Here is a 20,121-nt window from a genome sequence, read left to right on the forward strand (position 1 = left end):
GAGTGCAAGTGAAAAACTTGAACTGTTTCGATCTGTTTTATGGTTCTCTTTTGCAGGCTATCTTGAAGATCTAGCTCAATAAAAAAAATTTAAAAATCGTCAAAAACTCCTCTTCCTGCACCAATATAAAGGTGTACCCTAAAGGGGGTGGGCTGCAGGCCCCACTTGTATTATATTTCAATAGTATGCAGTATGTATTAATCCAAAAATAAAAGTGTCAAAAATGCAAGCTCAATTCCCTCCTGGTTTCTGGGATGATGTACAAGAATCCAGGGGTTCCCCAGAGGCTTTGTCATTGTAGGTTGTAATGTTTTTGCCCAGCAGCCTCCTGCATCAACATGGTATAATGATATTATCACGCCGTGTACACAAGGCTTCTGTGTGCGTGTGTGATGCAGACTAAGACATCAAGGAAGGTTTGGGACTTGTGTCAAGGATCCCAACAGAACTAGAAGGCCTCAGTTCCACAGCAATTCCATCATGGGCAACACCATAAATCTATCATCTAATTATTTCTGAAATTTCATCTCTAATTGATGATATAGTGTTTGTACGGCATTGTTGCCTCACTGCTGGGGCTTTGTACGCACCATTAATCAAAACAGGAAAATCTTTCAAGTACATTAGAAGCCCTTTATTTTTTGGAACCCCAGTTTATTTCTTGTGCTCAATCTTCTATATAACAATTTTATATATATTAGTGAGACACGCACTGACTCTTTATACTAATTATATGCTTTTAAAAATAATTACACACATTCCTTTGGATTGATATATTTGTTTCCCTCCTTTGACTATTGTCGATTACAGGGGGTAGTCTTGCTACAGGTTTGCTTTGTGAGCGCCCTAATTTCACTTACCGGTACATGTTCTTGATATCCTACAGTAATTATAATGGTTACAAATAATTATACATGAGTGATAAACCCTTTGCAGTAGTAAAGGATACCATTCATACAGCACTCATATGCTTTCCCTACCTCTGAACCACTCAGAGAGAGAGAAAGAGAGAGAGAGAGAGAGAGAGAGAGAGAGAGAGAGAGAGAGAGAATTGAAAGTACAGTACTGAAGAATTGAAAAGTACAGTACTGAATCCTGGTGCCATAAGCATATGCACGTAATGAAATCTGGGACCCAAACAATTTTAGGCCCGTTTATAACTCGCAGCTACTCAATTTGCCTTTGTATTAGATTCAATTATTATAATTTTCTCTATATTCTTAACACACAGCTAGGCTGCAAAAATGATATGGCTGCTTTATGATGTGTGTTGAATTCTATGCTGGTCTCTTTCAGTTTTTGTGCAGGCTTTTACAGATTTTAAGTATTTTGAATTTTGGATGTTTTAAAAGTTTTTAACATGTAAGCAGTATTTGGTGGTGGTGATTTTTATACCTGTACACTGCATTGTGAAGAGTTTTTTACCTGAAAAGAAGTTTATACATTTATTAAGTAAACAAACAGTTCCAAATTTACTGATGGGGACTAACACAGAAATATCATGGCTTGTTGAAGGTTAGCCTGTGAGTTAATGGCTGAGAAACAAAGTAAGATCTTCAATTTCAAAACTTGTTCTTTTAATTACTGAGCCATCAGAACACAAACTGACACCTTCAGTATGGATACTATCACAGAGAGATGAATATCAAAGAGGAACATAAGATTCCTATTCTGAGGCAGAAAAAATGGCCTATCAAACTAAGTACTGTCTACTCTGAGCTCTCCATGGTCTCAGATCAAGGTCTTTTTCAGCACTACTACCTGAGCTCCTTTCCCAACTAGAGATTAAGCCTTGGAATTTCCACACATAAAACACCAAAGAGTTGCCTTCTTGACTTAGGACTCAATTGCAAATGGTTTGTCCCTAAGGCAATAATTTCACATTATACTCTATTTCATCTTGTTACACCTGTGGTGACCTTGTCCACAGCTGAACAACTGAACAATTAAATGCACAGTACATAACCCCCATGTGGCCAGGCTCCTCCTTTGGCTAAGATTGAGGCCACATGGTTAAGATCATCTTTTTATATTATGAAGTCCCAAAACTGATGGGAGGGTGGAGCAAGATTTTGGTTTCATGAACTAGCCTTCTGAATGTTCTGAGTCATGGTGAGAGAATAATGTAGCATTTGCTGCTTTGGCCCAATTTTTCTAGTGTTCCTAAGGACATGGTAACTGTAATCTCAACATGAATCACAAGACCAATTCATCATCCCCAAATCCCCTGAAATGTCAGATAAATGGATTTTGTGAATTTGACCTGGTAGCAACCATGTTCTGCTGTGGTAAATTACAAATACAGTGGTACCTCGGGTTAAGTACTTAATTCGTTCCAGAGATTCGTTCTTAACCTGAAACTTACCGTAATTCATTCCAGAGGTCCGTTCTTAACCTGAAGCACCACTTTAGCTAATGGGGCCTCCCGCTGCCGCCGCACTGCCGCAGCACGATTTCTGTTCTCATCCTGAAGCAAAGTTCTTAACCCAAGGTAATATTTCAGAGTTAGCGGAGTCTGTAACCTGAAGCGTATGTAACCTGAGGTACCACTGTATATGATGCACTCTGTGTGGACACTGACTAGATTCATTATGACAATATTTCAGAATTTCCATTCTATCGTTTTTGCAGCATGATGTAGGTTTATTCAGCGTTAAGTCCCATAAACCAATGAGACTTACTCCTAATTAAGTATTCATAGTATTGCATCCTTAAACTGAGTGTCCTATTGTTGAAGTCATTACCGTAATAAAAACCTCCTTACAATTTTCCTTCCTTCTTCTGAGTAGGTTTTTACTCTCTGCCTAGCTGCCATTCCATCAAAACTATGTACTTTGTAGTCTCCATCTCCATTCCCCCAAACATCTTCCACATACTCTTGGGAACACACATTTAACATGCTGCCCAGTGTTCTTATATCACATGCTGGGGTTCAACATAAGGAAATGGTAATACAGCTAAATAGAATAATAGGCAAGTGTATACATAAGAATTAGCGTTATATTTTAAAGCAGGGGTAAGGAACCTGTGGTCCTCCATAAGTTGTTGTGTTTCAACTTCCATCAGCCCCAACCAGCATTTCTTATGGTCAGGGATAACAGCAAGTATACATCTGGAGAGCCACAGGTTTCCCATGCCTGCTCTAGATACACAATCAATATAGAACATAAGAAGAGTCTGAGAGAAAGAGGGAGAGGACTACTGAGCTCATGTCCTGCCAATAGGCTTCCCATACGCATCTGGTTACTCCCTGTGGTAAGAGAATGTTGGGCTCCGTGGCTCTTTGGTCAGATCCTGCAGGGTTCTTACGATAGTGGCATGGCCCAACTGTATACAAAAGTCTTTTCAAAATTGTTTCCAAAATCTCTCTGAGACTCCACTGACTACAGTAGGTCTTCTTCACTAACAGGTTGGTGTAAGATTGCTACCTTTGACTTAGAAAATAGGATTTGAGTGGTCTGAACTAGAGATACTTGAAAAGCGCCTCGGTTGGCACTCTAACAATGCAGGCTGTGATCATCAAATCCCTTTTAAGATTTTCTGCTTTCATGAAATGAACCCTACTTGTCTACTCAAGTGATTTGTGGGTTTCCCTATTTGCATTTCCACTATCATTTGTGGCAGGTATGAGAGTACAAACATGGAACTTCTGGCTTCCAATCTAGAGCTTAGAGTGCTCATCCAGGAGCGTGCATACATTATATGTTTGGGGATGTGATTTTCAAACTTTCTGAAAATGCCATCTCCTAATTTTATTAGACCTTCCAAGGTATTCAGCCTAAAAATTTAATTGAGCATGCTTATTTACTTCCTTTATCCTCTTCACTATTTATTATCTTCCTGCCTAGCATTTATGTATATACTCCCCACATATTATTTCTATCACTCACACAAGTCATATGTCCCTATATGGATCCTATGTACACCTGTACCACTTCATCTCCAACTAGGGCAAATTGGTCCATAGAAATCAGGCACCTGTGACCCCTTTGTTCCCTTTCAACCATTCCATGGGAACAACCTACTGGGGGGGGGATGGAGACTTGGCAGTTGATAGACCTATTACTGATAAAGTATGCAAAATTATTTATATTCTCTTCTACTACTGGCTCCCCATATTTTGGGAGCCCATTGGGGCCCATTCCTAGCTTGAGATCCTGGTATAATATCAAACAGATTTTCCAACAAAGTAGGGCAAGAAAAGAATAAGAAAGGATTTTCTATTATTATTTCACTTCCTTATCTACCTCTTGTGGTGCATCTTCTAGAAACACAAAAAAGCATACAAACGTTCTCATAAGGATTTCTGACAAAATACTACAAAACTTCTCTAAGGCGGATCAGCTGATAAAGCAATGATCCCAAGCAACAACTCAGGAATTTTTCCAAAACAAGTGTAGCATAGTTGTAAAGCAGGAAGGCCGTTTCAAATTTTACCCGTTATTCACTATCTGATCTTTGGATAATGTTTGTCTCTGAACCTCAGCACCTGCCTCATCTTCAATACAGGGATAATGATACTGACCTACCTTACAAGGTTATTGTAATGGTTATTGTGCTATATACAAAGCACACTATAAATGTCAACTATTATTTTCTAAAAACATTTTTCCATTTTTGGACACTTTTAAGATGTAAATTTATATTTAGAAACCAACAGTGGTTAAAAAAGAGCATGTGAACAGAGCTTTTTTTTTTTTTTAATGACACATAGGCGTAGTGTTCTGGTATGTTGGTGAAATCCCCCCCCCCAAAAAAAAATAGCATTATCAATTGTCCTATTTCTTTAAAAGAATGTAGAAGACAGAATTAAAATACTGTAGAGATTTTGTAGAACTGAACGGTGAACTCCCCTAATAAATGACAGGCATGGCAACATGTACAATCTTAACTGTACCACTGCTGTGTATTGATCAAAGTTGGAGGTGCAGGTGACTATTATGGGCTGAGGAACTTTTGAGGCTTCTGAAAGTGGCTCCCCATCCCCTCAGTTACTGCCAGTCAGCACCATAACTATAGATAGATAGATAGATAGATAGATAGATAGATAGATAGCGCCATATTTTATTTGTATGCTGCCATGGAGGTAGCGGGGGGGGGCAGCTCCCCCCATCAATAAAAACAATAATACTTCACTAACTGAGGTTCGGCCTCCCCTAACAAAAGCCTGCCTGCCTAACATAAATCCTGGCCATGCCCACGCCTTTCCAGGCAGCTTGCAACATGTAAAACATAATTACAAACATAACAATAGTAGTCACAAACAATGAACAAAACATACACAACCAAATGAAACAATTTCCACATAAATTGAAAGATCTAAAAATAAAGGTACAAAAAAATAAACAGCATCAACAACAGCAACAAAACCCTCAAAACTATGCCTCAACCCAGTGCTATTTTTCTAGAAAAAGAGGTGCCGGAACTCACCACAAACGCCTTCCTTGTTCTCTTACCACAACAATGGTGCCCACCTGAGAGTTTCCAGAACTGAGCTGTGGTGAGTTCTGGCTGAAAACAAGCCAGAATCTGTTCCACAGCATCAGCTTTTATAGCTGGAGTCAGTCAGGGCCCCACCCTCCCAGGCCCCCTAGGAAAGGACAGCAAGGCAGGGAGCAGGTCTTCCAGGACTCACAGCCAAGATGCTCTCTGGCCTTGATATCTTTTCTTTCCCATAAGGAGCATTGTTCTCTACCACCAGCCCCATTTTTCTTTCACAATAACTCTGTGAGGGAGGGAGGAAGTGGGAGGAAGTGACAAGGCCACCAGGCCCCATTTGCACTCTGCATTTAAAGCACTACCACACCACTTTAAACAGTTGTGGCTTCCCACAAAGAATCCTGGGTACTGTAGTTTGTTATGAGCGCTGAGAGTTGTTATGAGGCCCCTATTCCCCTCACAGTAGAGGTGTCGGCTGTCAGACCACTCTGAGAATTGTAGCGCTGTGAGAGGAAAGGGGTCTTCTCTCAGCACCTTTAACAAACTACAATTCCCAGGATTCTTTGGGGGAAGCCACAACTGTTTGCACCAGTATGATAGTGGACCTCATGGCAGTGTGGGGATTTGAACCCAGGTCTCCATGATCATAGTTCAACACTCCAAGCACTGCACCTCACCTGTTCTCAGGATAGCCCTGATGTACATAGGAAAGTGCTTACACAAACCTAACTGGGTCTTTGGGTCCTGCGGCCTTTACCACATTCTTGAAGCTATTTCTACAGTAATTATATTCTTGTTATTAAGTCCCTTTTTACATACTACAGTCTCCTCTTTTCCTATAATTAGATTATTTTAACTATCATAACTGTCAAGTTTATCCTGTATATAACTTTTCTCTCAATGAATGTAGTTAAAAATCAGATTCTATATCCCTGTTTTTCCCCAAGTTCCCAACAAGCAAATGGGCCTGCTGAAATTAACTTTTGTCATTTGCAGGTGGCAACCACAATCAGTAAGGTAGACAATACTATTTTTATTGCTCTGAAGTATTACAACTTTTCTGAGGTAAAACACTCAAGAAGAATAAGGTGACTAAGAAGTTAACAAAAGCCCAAACAGTGGAACAGTGGAAAAGGGACTGTTATAAAACTACTTGTGAGTAAAGTCATATAATTATCACAGTGAAATGCTCAGGGTTGAACTTAAAAGTAATCACATAGAAGCACATGGGCAAAGTTGGGAGGTGCAGCCCAATCCCAGACATATTTACTCAGAAACAAGTCCTGCCAAGTTTACTGAGGCTTACTTTTAGGTAAGCAAGTTTAGGATTGTGGCCTTCATAACAAGCTCAGGACATGTGTAGCTACTACATTAGCACCCCGTTTTCTTACAGCAAGGCTGTTACTTGTTATGAAAGAATGCCAAAATATACAAGGCTCTCTTCAGAAAAAAGATCTTGCTTACACAGTGAACCAATTCTAGTATGACAGTGCTACAAGATGTGGTGTGTGCTGCTGTATACTCCGTTAACATGTTATTAAGAATTAATAAGAGAACATGTAAGGACTTTCCTGTATAGCTGCATGGAAGGGAGGAGGGACAGAATTAATGTTGACACCTTATCATCCTAACACTATAATGCCCTACACTTTTCATACTGAACTACAGAAGGATTACGTTCTCTTAGAGGTGATACAATGCCTTGTACCCTTGTAGTCTCCACCCGACACAAACAGCATCACAAATGCTTGGTGTCAAATACATGTATTTTTATTTAAACGTCTCATAGTCTTTAATAGCAGGTTTGCTTTTCTTTGATCAAAAGTACACACAAGGCCTAAAGCACCATCCATTTACAGTGGTGTAGTGGTACACACACACCCTTCCCCTCCAAGCCTTACACATCAATCAGAAAATCCTAAAAATACTTTAAAACTAAGCACCAACGCTTAAGAAATAGGGCACCACATTTTAAAAGCTGGGATTTTCACAGCCCTCTTCCCTGACAGGCCATAGCACCTTGTAATATAATAAACACTAACTTCCCCCACAAACAGCTACAGCGAATGGGTAATAAAACTTGCAATCATTTGGAGGGGAGAGGGGAAGAGAGACACACCAAGCCAACCCAAGTATAGCCACACAAGCAGCAAGGGAGATTCTTCCCTAGCGAGTTAAAATGGAGACAGAATTTCATCTCTGCCCTAGAGAAACAGACAGAAAGGGCAGCAGCACCAGGTCTAGGTCAAGGTCACTAGCGGGGCAGTCTGCAGCTGCTTGCATAGCTGTCTTCAACCGCATAGACAACACGCTTCCCAAAACTCTTAGTTCAGACTTTCAATGCACACATACACAACAGGCTCTTCCGTTGGTTTTTTTTTTAAAAAAGAAGCCTCCACAAAACTCTCTGCGTGCTTTGAAAATGCCCATTTGCTCTTATATTGCACTTTATTGTATTTTAGGGCTGGGCGAACTTTCAATCAGAAGCCCTCCGAGATTTATACATATGAAAATACATAATTTAAAACTGAAAGGTTACTGACCTTGCCCCCACCCCACCGCTCCCCCCTTTTTTTGAAGCAAGTGACCCAAAGAAAAGGAGTAGCAGTGGACGCAATTGTAGCCCCTTTAGACATTCAGGAAACTCAATTGCGCAACCTCTCTGAACTAGCTTTTTAGGATAGGGAAACCTCAATATTCCAAAACCGAATCCACTAACGTGAGGGCGATTAGACGGTGATGCGGGGGGGGGTGTGCTTAGAACAGTGCCGGGAGGGGCCCAATAGGGCGCCCTTCTCCCTCGGCTTTGCGCGGCAAGAGAAAGGAGCAACATTGGTGCGCGCGATCCCTCCGGTGCCATTGGTGTCCCCACCTCTGCTACGGTTCATGCGTGGCAGGCTGCTAGTGTGTGCTTGGGAGGGGAGGGGAGGGAAGAAGGCAGAGAGAAAGAATGAGAGGGCGGGAAGAAAAGTGGGAGGGGGAGGTCAGTCCTCTCTCCAAGACCCTTCCCCTCATAAACTATCGGAAAATTATGTATCTGTGGAGAGAGGGAAGTAATCGATCGCGCTCTTTTGTCTGAGGCGAGAGGAAAGGCGGCGGGCAGCCCCCCCCCCGCACACAAAAACACGCGCAGGGCACACACGCCATCCGCGACAACCTTAGCCCTCTCTCCCTCTCCCTCCCTAGTGAACTTCAGGTGACCGACCATGGCTTTGACACATAAGCAGTTCAGCCCCGCCGACACTGAACCCGGGGGCAGAGCCAGGGAGGGGCCGGGCGAGCAGGCGGCGAGCAGAAGTGCCGGAGGCAGAGCGCAGGAAAATGACCCCTAAATCCGCCCACGCCGCCCCCTCCGCCGCCCCCTTCCTTCCTCCTTTCTTTAGAGACACCAAGCCAACGCGAAGGCTCTTTTTTTTTTTTTAAGACAAGACATATTATTCGTATGTGTGTGCCCCCACACACAAAACACACTTTTATTTCCTCCTCCTTCCAAGAGCGCCCGATCGCTTCTTGCTACCACAGGGAACCAGAAGAAAAAGTTAACTGCTTTGCAAAGAATTGAGGAGGAGGAGAAATCGGGGGGGGGAGCGGCGGGTTGGAGGTGGAAGAGGAAGAAGCGGGGTGGGAAAGGAGGGAGAGCGCGGGGTGAGCGGCTGTGTCAATGTGTGGTGTGTGCATTGCCTGCAGGCTGTGGGAGGAGGAGGAGGAGGAGGAGGAGGAGGAGGAGGAGGAGGAGGGCACTTTTCCGAGTCCTTCCTGCGCTCTGCTGCTCTGGTCTGGGGCAGCGGCGGCGCTGAAGCCTCCGACTCGCCCAGGCTCCATCTGACCCTGCATTTTATTGCAGCCGCCAGGAGAAGCCCCGAGCTCGCTTGCCGCCGCCGCCGCCGCTCTGCAGGGACCTCGCATGCCACGATCTGCCTCCCGTGCCGTCCCCGTCCCCCACCCCCCAATATCATGCTCGCTTCTCTTCGGCGGCAGCGAAGCAGCAGCCCCGGATTCTCTCGTGTGTGTCTCTCTCGTGTGTGTCCCCCCCCCAACGCCGCCGCCGCCGCCACCCGCGCCGCTCCCTCCCTCCCTCGCCCTCCCCCGCCGCTCTTCGCCTCCTCCTCCCCGGCTCCGGGGCCGGCGAGCCCAGCCGCAACCTTTAGCCGGAGACGGACCTCGCGATTGATTCCGCGCAAGGCGCCAGCGAACCGCTTTCGTTTCCAATTGTGCAACTCCCCACCCCAGTAAGAATAACAGTAATAATAATAAAAAGAAGACTCTTCCTTCTCCCCCCCCCCAACACATACACACACACACACACACACCCCAGCCATAAAGAGAGAAATCCATTCACACACAAATGCACAATCACAAGAAAGGGGAGGGAAGAGAGGACGAATAGAGCGAAGAAAGAGAGGGGAGGGAGGGAGAGGGGACACACACACACACACTCGCTCTCTCCGGCTCGCTCTCTCCCTCGCACACACACATACACACGCGCGCACACATGGAGGGGGAAAGAGGAAAAAAATTAAAAGGGCACAAGGCTGTTCATCACCAACATGGCTGCCTTAGCTCAGACCTAAAAGAGGAATAACCCAGGCTGTGTCTTTGTCAGTTTCACCTCTGTAACCCTAAACTAATGCACAAAACAACGGAGGAGGCTGCGGAGGGGAAGGAGGCAGGCAGAGACCGGGGGGTGGGGTGGGGGGAGAGAGAAAGAGAGAGGGGGCGAGGGAGAGAAGGGGGAAATGGGGGGGAGGGAGAGAGGGAGAGAAAAAAAAGGAGCACTTACGTGAAGAGAGGCGCTTGGGTTGCTCCTGCTTCCTCCTGGGCATTTTCCCCCCTTTTCACATTCTCCTCCTTGGTTTAATGGGGGATCAAATATATATATTTTTTAAAAAGCCCAAAAGTGGGGCAGAGGCAGGCACAAAGCAGGGGCAAAGGGTGGCTGCCCAGCAAGGGCTGGTTTTCTTCTCCTGGGCAATGGGGGTGGGGGGGTTGAGAAGCTGCTTTTCCTGGAGCCAAGGAGAAGAGCCCCCCCCCCGCCTCGCCTCTCTCCCCTTTTTCTTGCCCTTCCTCCCCCACCTTTTCTCTCTCTCTCTTCTTCTCTCCCCCCTCCCCTCCCCTCCCCCGGTCGTGCACCTGGCTTGTCCCCGGTCGCAATATTCTTCAATAGAAATGGATCTAATGGGCGAGGGAGAGTGTGTGCTCATATGCGGTGTCAATAATGAGGGCTGGTGCGGCGGTGTCTATGGCTGCTCCCTGTGTGTCTCCAAGCCCCTAACTAACACTAATGCAGGGATCAAAGGGCAGCGGCGGCGGCAGCAGTGCTCACAGCTCACACACAGGCTGGAGAAGGAGAGAGAGGCAGAGAGGCAGAGAGAGGAGACGAGACACACACGCACACACACATGCACACAAGGCAGAGCAAAGAGGAAGGTGCCCCCAGGCTCCTAGGCTGTACTTTACGCACACACCGAATCGCGAGCGCTCCTCGTAGCGAGGTTCAAGGGGGGACAAAGGCAAGCGAAGGGGGCAGCCCCAGCAGGATGCAGCCCCATTTTCCTCTCAAAGACGGAGGGGGTGGGCAGGGGAAGTTTGGAGTTCTCCACATTAGCCGCGTTGATTGTTAAAATAAAACAGGGTATTCTTAAAATTAATACTAAAGGTCAAGTTGGCGCGATTGAGAGTGGTTTTTTATGGGTAGGTTGAGATGACCTTAGTAACGGCATTAAAAAATAATAATGCATATTATTTGGGAGTTTAAAGAGGAACTCTTCTCCCCCCCCCCGCGCCCCTCCCGTTGATTAAACTAGAGGGTGAAATGATTTTTTTAAAAAATAATAATAATAAAGTGGTGAGTAGCTGACTTGAATTATGGACAGTGTGCTATCCAAATGTGGAACGCTTTAGGACAGCTTAAAACCGGGTTTGAGGGGCGAGGGAGAGGATCAGCATGAAAATCATAACTCCTTGATCTGGAGAATGGGAAGGGGAAGGGGGGAAGCAAGACTAGGTCACCCCTAATAGTTGGTTTTAACTGCTACATGATGCCCCTACAGGGCTCACAGTCATCCTGACTTATGAATTTGTACTTTATTCCTACATAAATGCAGGTATGGGAAGCTTTATCTATAAGCATTTCCAAGGTACATTATGAAGCCAGGGTTGCGGTTGTCATTAACTGATACCTGCTTTCATTACTGCACAAAAGCACACATCTTTCTTCAAAGATAAACATGAAGGGGGGGGGGGGAAAGAGAGAGAAAAGAGACGGGGGCTCAAAAGCACAAAAGGTACTCCGTGAAAGAGAAGTGCTCTTTTTGTGTGCGACTTGCAGTCATTTGGATAAAGGTTCACTCAGAGGTGGCTCGCGATTTAAACTCTTAAAACCTGTTAGTACAATTGGAGTGAAATGATTTGAAGCACAGTTGTTTCACAGAGCTTTTGCTTTGTGCGAGAAGAAGAACAAAATCTTTGAACTTAGTAGAAGATGTAACATGAATTATGACTCAGAAGAAAAATAACTATTTTCAATGTATTATTACGCTATGTGTTCCTCTTTTTTGTTTGCTTGCTATTGGCAATATTACGGTACTCATTTTAGTACTTTATATTTATTATTGCTGGCCATGAAGCACTTGTTTTATTTTAAAGGGAGAACAATGAGAGTATGCATTAAAGAGATTGACAGATACACACCAGCAGTCCATATTAAGGACAGCTTCAGACAGGTCAAAAATTGATTATTTCACATGTCTAGCACCAAATGTACATAGTGTATCCATTCACTGGGAGGCCCAAGCCAAAACTGGTTTCTACTGTGTGAGTGCTATCATCAAACATGACCCTCCATAAGCAGATTACCTGCTTTTTATTCCTACGCAGAAATGCCATCTGTGTGGGAAATGCCATCTTGGGGAGACCCAAGTTTAGTTAAATTAAGCATGAACAGGTACTTGGAAGTTTGTATGCTCTTCAAGTGTAACAGAAGCAAATATTTCTCAAACAATAAACTTATAACGTACACAAAGACTTTTTATACACCCACAAGGATGCAAAAGCTCAGTATTCCATGGAAACTCCAGTGTGACAAAGAAACAGGATGGGGGCATGAATATAGGAGATGGTCCAGTCCTCAATTGCTGGTATCACCAGAGGCAGCAATTAGTCTTAGCCATCCTAATGGTATACCTAATCGTTCCCCCTTTGCACTCTCACATATAAGTGAATGGGTTCATATAAGTTAATACTGTACATGGTACACGTTTGTTTAAGAGCCCTAAACAACAACAACAACAGCAACAACAGACCTTGTGGGGGCTTAGCTTTTGCTGCCTGGAATCCTACAGGACAGTATAAGGTGGTCTCTGCACCTTCTGTAAGACCCTGTCTGTTGCCCCCAAGTTGTTATAGTATTCACCTTCTTTATCCATATGCTACCTATCATAACAAATAGACATTTAGCTAGTACTTCATGTAATTTATCATCATGTCACACTATATGGACAATCCTGCACACATTTTTTCCCCACATTTGCAGGCACCCGATTACAGTGCTGGATTTATGTAAAGGCTAAGGAGGCTGAAGCCTAGGGCCTCTAAATGTTGGGGACCTAGCCAGCCCTCCCGCTCCTCAGCGGGCAGTCTTCCCTCTCCCAAAATTTATTTAGTTTTTTACAACCATTGCATGGTGGGATTGCAATGGAGGAAGGTTATCTGAAAGGATAAAGATAACAGAATTTATCCAGGTTTTCTGGATGCCTTTGAGGAAACAAGTTTCACCACCCTTTTCCCCCATGTGGTGTCTCTACTAAGGTTATCATATAACTGGTAGGGGAGATAGTGGTGTGATTTGTGGTGTCATAGCTCTACTGGTACCTAAGCACAAGCAAGCCCAACATGCTTAAGCCCTCTAAATAGCCATCAGAATTCTCTTAGGCTGCTTACTATCACTTCTGCTTCAGCCACTTCTAGCAGTGAATAAATATACTTTGAGTCCCATGGCCTATAGGGATTCCTCAGAAATAGGTTTCAACAGCATTTGAGTAATTTAAATGTTTATATACCACTTTTCTTCTAGAAAAAAAAAGCATTGTACTAGTTATTTGTGTAGTGAAGCCCTCAGAGTACATCTCAGTTCAACAACCTCACGCAGAAGCCAATCTGTACTAAAACCTAGCAGAAAGTATTGGATGTACAAATGAGGATAGAATGGAATGAGGCAGAGAGATAAACTGAAGTGTTGCGCAGAAGTGCAGTTTTTATTTTATACGGACATTGCACTTCTATGCCTGCATCATGCTTAGAAGAATTTTTTTTAAAAAAAATCAGTGGGACTTGCTTCTGGGCAAATACTTTTTGTTGCGTGTTCAGATCCAGAAACCTCCCCCTAAATAAATTAACACTTGGCTCAAATTTTAGTTTTGGTTTTTGGCAGAATTTAGGCCACAATTTTATTGATTACAGAAAGTGAGTGGTTGCATAGGCTCTGGTTCGACTAGCTCCCTGCCATGCAGGTAGCGCTAACCCAGGGTTCCAGCATAGGTCAGCGAAGAGTGAAACCTGGATAAGCAAAAAGTCGGGAACAGACTATGTCCACCACCCAGATGTCCCCTTGGACTCTGGCACGGGCACAACCCCCTCTCAGGGGTTGACCAAACCATTTGAGTCGCTGGATTCCTTTAACGGAATACCCTTCACGTAGGGATGGCGAGAGCGTTCTCCCATCCTTATCACCTGAACCAGAGCCTATCCACAACCTTACAAGTTGTGGCAATTTGCTACGCGGCAGGCGAAACCCAAATGGCAAGAGCCAATCAGCCAAGTGGGGGAAATTCCTGCCGTGCCCCTGTCCCAACGAGAGACGACACACGACGGCATAGCAAGGTCAAACACAAAAGCCCTAAAAGTAGGGAGAGGTGGGCAGGTGTTTTGAATGCACACGCCGAAAGAGGAAGTTCTGGGTCACCTGCATGGGCATATATAGGTCCCTCGATCCATTTGGACTGCGCCCCATTGACCAGATTAAACCCAGCATCAAGGGACCTACCATTCGGGTGTTGTGGCTGACCAATCTTACCCACCCACAACACAGGGGATCAGTTTCCAGGTCTCACCGCAACATGTACCCTCTTTAAGGGAGGACACGATTTGCTGATAGTTCAATGGGAATTGTTTCTGAAATAAGAGATTGTACTGGTGCATTCTTGGCAGCCATCTGCTCCTGCATATATGATAAATGATTCCTTTTGATTCCTTTTACAAAAGTGGACACGTTAAAAACTTTCTGTTTAGTAGAATTTCACTTTTGGCGGTCTTAAAAAACAACAACTATAAACATGCACATTTCTTAATATAGAAAAGTGTCCAATACACTCAAACATTCAGGGCAGGGGAGGATAGAGAACAGGAAACTTTTCTTCCTTTTATTGTATCACTCATCTTGCCCAGGCTTCCTTACCTCTATGCAACGATCTGCATGCAGAAACAAGCTTTCCTGCTGCACGTGTCACTTGCTAGAACCACAGGTATAAATCAGGAACCACAGGTGTAAATCAATGCAATTCCAAAATTGGATCAGGAACGACAGGTAGAAATCAGATGCACACCCGCATGCACACGCTCAATCCCCAGTGAATTGTGTTTAGTTGCCTTTGTATGTTAAAAGTCAGTACAATGTGGATAAAACATCTGTACTCAGTTGCATCTCATGCATATTAATGGTTTCTGATCCAGCAGCAAGTGATGCACATACAGAAGTCTGCTTATTCGGGAGGATATCCTTAGCTGGATTGGGGTGCTTAGTTTTCAAAAAAATATGTGGATTGAGAAGATGACTGTGACTGGTCTCTTGGCAGCTGCTGCTGCTCCTCTGCTCAACCTGAGAGGATCTGGGCGTGGAGCAATCGTTGGAGGCTGTAGATCTCCCAGAGTAGAAGAACTGGTCTCAAAGGACGTGCAATTGAGGAGGTGCATTTTTTTTCATAGACCCCCCGCCCATCCTTTAATCTGAGAACTTGGGCTCAGAGGAACCTTTTACTTCCCCTTCCCTGTAAGCCTATGCAAGCTTCTTGTTTCAGCCTAACTATGAGCACTTTTATCTGCACAGTAGTCTCTATTGCCAATATTCAGACGTAGCACAAGAGCAGTGCACATGCCATACCCTCCAACATTTCTCCGATGAAAATAGGGACGTCTCATTCCATAATGATCATTTCTAGGAACTAGGAGTCTTGGTTGACCACAAACTTGACATGAGCCAACAGTGTGACGCGGCAGCTAAAAAAGCCAATGCAATTCTGGACTGCATCAATAGGAGTATAGCATCTAGATCAAGGGAAGTAATAGTGCCACTGTATTCTGCTCTGGTCAGACCTCACCTGGAGTACTGTGTCCAGTTCTGGGCACCACAGTTCAAGAAGGACACTGACAAACTGGAACGTGTCCAGAGGAGGGCAAACAAAATGGTCAAAGGCCTGGAAACGATGCCTTATGAGGAACGACTAAGGGAGCTGGGCATGTTTAGCCTGGAGAAGAGGAGGTTAAGGGGTGATATGATAGCCATGTTCAAATATATAAAAGGATGTCACATAGAGGAGGGAGAAAGGTTGTTTTCTGCTACTCCAGAGATGCGGACATGGAGCAAACTACAAGAAAGAAGATTCCACCTAAACATTAGGAAGAACTTCCTGACAGTAAGAGCTGTTCGACAGTGGAATTTGCTGCCAAGGAGTGTGGTGGAGTCTCCTTCTTTGGAGGTCTTTAAGCAGAGGCTTGACAACCATATGTCAGGAGTGCTCTGATGGTGTTTCCTGCTTGGCAGGGGGTTGGACTCAATGGCCCTTGTGGTCTCTTCCAACTCTATGATTCTATGATTCTATTCTATGATTCTATGATTCTATTTCACTATTTATACCCCCACACATCTTACTAGGTTGCCCCAGCCACTCTGGGCAGCTTCCAACACATATAAAAATATAATAGAACATTAAACATTAAAAAAAAACAACCTTCCCTATGCAGGATTGCTTCAGACAGCTTGTGGGTTGGATAACTCCATACCCTCCAACATTTATCCAATGAAAATAGGGACATCCTAAGGAAAAGCAGGATATTCCGGGATCAAATCAAAAACCAGGACAGCTTTTCTAAAGCAAGGATTTCCCTGAAAAATAGGGACACTTGGAGGGTCTGACATGCCCTTGGCTCTCTTTAGTTTTATATTTTTTAATGTGTGCACATTTTTAAAAACATGATTTTCCTGAATTCCACAGCATGTAGGAACTTACTACTGCCCTGTCCTTTCCATTTTCTGTCAAGCACATCCACACATAGGAAGGCCCAATGTAAGATTCAGCATTGTTGATCAAGGGCCCAGGTAGCTATTAAGGATAAACCCTTATGCTGGCCCTCATATTTTTTAGGCCCTCAGTTTCTCAGTTCAGCCAAAGTTATTTGGGTGGTCTTGGGCTAGTCGTTTCTTTACAGCCTTATTTTCTGCATAGGACAGTTGTTGGTCTTGTTGTGAAAATAAGACTGGGGAAGGAAATCCATGCATGAATGCCATCTTGATTCCCTTGGAGGAAAATAATAAAATCATTTTTAAATGAGCAGGAGACAGTCTCAATAATGTATTTTCAATTGTAGTGTGTGAAACTGCCCTTTAGCTTTTAGGCCTTTACTTGCAAGGCCTAAAACATGCAGCAGAGTGAGTGTCATGTGGCATGGAGGGCACACCATCAAAGATGGCTCTGAGATAGGATACTTTAGGCCAGCCTTCCCTGTCTTTCTGCCATTCAGATGTTTTGGATGACAACTCCCATCCTCTCTGACTGCTAGTTTCTTTAGCTAGGGCTGAAGAGCATCGTAGTTCAAATTATCTGCAGGGCATCTGACATGGGAAGGCTGCTGTTGGCTGTGATAATTTATTTAGGATACAATACAAAATGGCTGCCTCTTCACAGTCTCCCCTTAGAACTAAAAGAGTCCTCCCTGAGGCAAAGGAATTTGGAAGTCATTCTCTAATCTGGCTCTGCATGTCTGGTTTTAAAAAGATAGCATTATAATATACTACACAATGAATTTTTGTTAACAGTGGACTGTTATTCTAGACAACAGGGGAATCTTCATTTTTGAATGCTCCCTCATGTTGTTTGTAAAACATCAGGACCAAGAATGGCAAACCTCTCTCCCTGAAGAGCTAGTTCCCCACCTCATTCATAGAGGATACCTGTGCCATGGGACAGTCCATGCTAACAGAAGGCCTTTGCTACCTTGTTCTGCTGGTTGTGTGTTTATAAACACCAAAGAGCTCTTGTTTTAATAGTATCAGTCCTTACAGACAGGACATTGTCAATCAACATGTTGAAGAAAGGAGGATAGCAAAAACTGGAGGCGGTTGAAAGATGTCCATCTGTCCTTTGTAATGACAACAGTGAGAGAAAAGTGATAATGATCTGTAATTGCCCTACACCTTGTCCACCCTTTCAGCTGCACCATACATTTAAAGCACCATTATACCACTTTAACAGTCATGCTGGGAAAATGTTGGGAATTGTAGTTTGCTAGGGGTGCTGTGAGAGTTCCCCTCACAGAGTGACAATTTTCAGAGTTCACTGGGAAGAGGGATTGATTGTTAAACCACTCCGGAATTGTAGCTCTGTGAGGGGGAAACCATTTAAAGAACTATCATTATGTTTTACATGTGTTGTTCCAATATGGCTTCTTGGGCACAGAGAGAGCAGGGCAAGCAAGTGGACAACGGCAAGAGTGGTAAGGAGGGGAAAATGGGTGCACTCAGGGAGCTGGCTGCTGAGGGGATCTTGCACAAAGGCTTCCAAAACATGGAACAGGCATTGCACATAAGATGCTCCTTTGCAAAAGGGGTAGGAGTGACTGAGTCCATCTCTAGTAACTCACACACCATGCACTGTCAGAGCCCTGGAAATATCCAAATCTAGATTGTGATAATGATGCACATCACACTATACAAGGCAGGCAGGCTACCTTCCTGTAATAGCCATTTTTCAGATTATATTTGCAAAGTATCTTTGTGAAAAGAAGATCTTGTGCAGCACTACAGGTGAAGGACAAAACAATTTGTTTCACTTCAGTTTCACAGGTTCAGAGGCTCTTACCTGTATATTCATAGCAAAAAGTAACATTTGCATGACATTTAACAGAGTAACAGTATACTTCCCTGCACAAGATTATCTTTGGATGTGAAAGTCATGTGCGAACTAGTTCTGCGTATAGAGCTATGTCATATTTTGGACATTCTGAATAAGGAAGCTTCTATCTCCTTGATTGTCCTTTTAATTAGAGACAGCTATCACAAGGGGTGATGGATCAAGTTTAAGCCAGACAGGAAAGTATACTCTGAAGTGGGAAACACATTGGGAGATGCCACTTTGATACCCCACTACATAAATAATGGGATACCAAGGCTTCTGATCAGTAAGTGCAACACAGCAAGGGAACTGCAATTAGAACATCGGTGACCCAGTTGATATTCTTGTGTCATCCCATGCTGGTTACAGATATGGAGCGAAAAAAGCCTGATGAATATTTGCCTTCATTATCATTATCATGTATAGTACTTTCAAGTGTTCAGAGTGCTTTGTGAACATTCTTTAGATGTAGCCCTTACGACAACCCTGCCAGGTAAGCCAGTATTATTTATATTGCAGAAGGGGTTGGGGAATGGGACTGAGGCTTATGTGGAGTTGCTTACCTAAAGCAAAGGTGGATCTAGGGGAGTGCATGAAGCTTCTGGGGTGCTGCAGGGGGTGCCACAACTATGACATCCAATGGAAGGTGAGAGGCAGGGGGACGCACACTGGATTTTAGCAATGCAAAGGGCACCACTGAAATATTAGTCGCCAAGGACTGCCACTGACCTCAAGCCATGAACTACCTTAAGTTCTGTACGTAACCCTGCTGAAGTCAATACAACATAATGACTGCATATTCCTTCCCCATCACATGTAGAAATTTAACACTTGCAGTGTACTAGTAAGGGGATTGAGAATTAATATACCAATGTTATATATAGCTAGTTCAGCCAGCACTTGAAAACTACTCATGTGTAGGCAATCTAGTCAACTGAAGAGGGGGAAAATCTTACCCAGCTATTCCTAACTTTTAGTAATTAATAGGATCCTCTGGGCAAGAATATATTTTCTTTCTTTCTTCCTTCCTTCCTTCCTTTCTTTCTTTCTTCTTTCTTTCTTTCTTTCTTTCTTTCTTTCTTTCTTTCTTTCTTTCTTTCTTTCTTTCTTATTTCCAAACAATAAAATAATAAATAAAATGATAAAAAGTTAGAAACAAAAATAAATTAAAAACAGGAAGAAATTTACATGTGTGTGTCTCCAATGTAGCCTCATTCTCGAGCGTTGTGGGAATTTAAATGAGTTTCTCCCATGACTCTGAGACTCCCACAAAGTTCACATTCATCATCCACTGTGATGCCACATTGGGGTCATTCTAGGAAACTAAAATGGTGGCACAGCACTGCTGCCTAATAAGTCTACTAGGGAGGCCCACAGATGTACAAGGAAGCCCACCCAAGAGTGCTTTCCCCATCAAGCATGAAACCACCCCTGCACATTGTATTATTAGCAACCTCATACTGAATTTGTTTAACCGAACTACATGTTTTCAGAGTTCATTCTGCCACTAGGTGCAAATATT

At 43.7% G+C, this 20,121-nt stretch overlaps 1 protein-coding gene across 3 annotated transcripts in view; it reads right to left on the reverse strand.

Moving 5' to 3' along the window:
- Positions 1-10,839, reverse strand: part of ZNF827 (zinc finger protein 827) — a 114,895-nt gene extending 104,056 nt beyond the window's left edge. The window contains exon 1 of one of the 3 annotated variants that reach the window (XM_079990586.1): positions 10,220-10,838. In XM_079990586.1, coding sequence (XP_079846712.1) covers positions 10,220-10,262 — 43 coding nt within the window. In that variant the 5' untranslated portion in view covers positions 10,263-10,838. Of the gene's footprint in view, positions 1-10,219 lie in introns of all 3 variants that reach the window. The other 2 variants (XM_079990589.1, XM_079990590.1) reach the window with 2 other exon arrangements.
- Between the last annotated feature and the right edge of the window lie 9,282 nt (positions 10,840-20,121).

Source organism: Podarcis cretensis, assembly GCF_951804945.1.
Source record: "Podarcis cretensis genome assembly, chromosome: 9".
Lineage (NCBI taxonomy): Eukaryota > Metazoa > Chordata > Lepidosauria > Squamata > Lacertidae > Podarcis > Podarcis cretensis.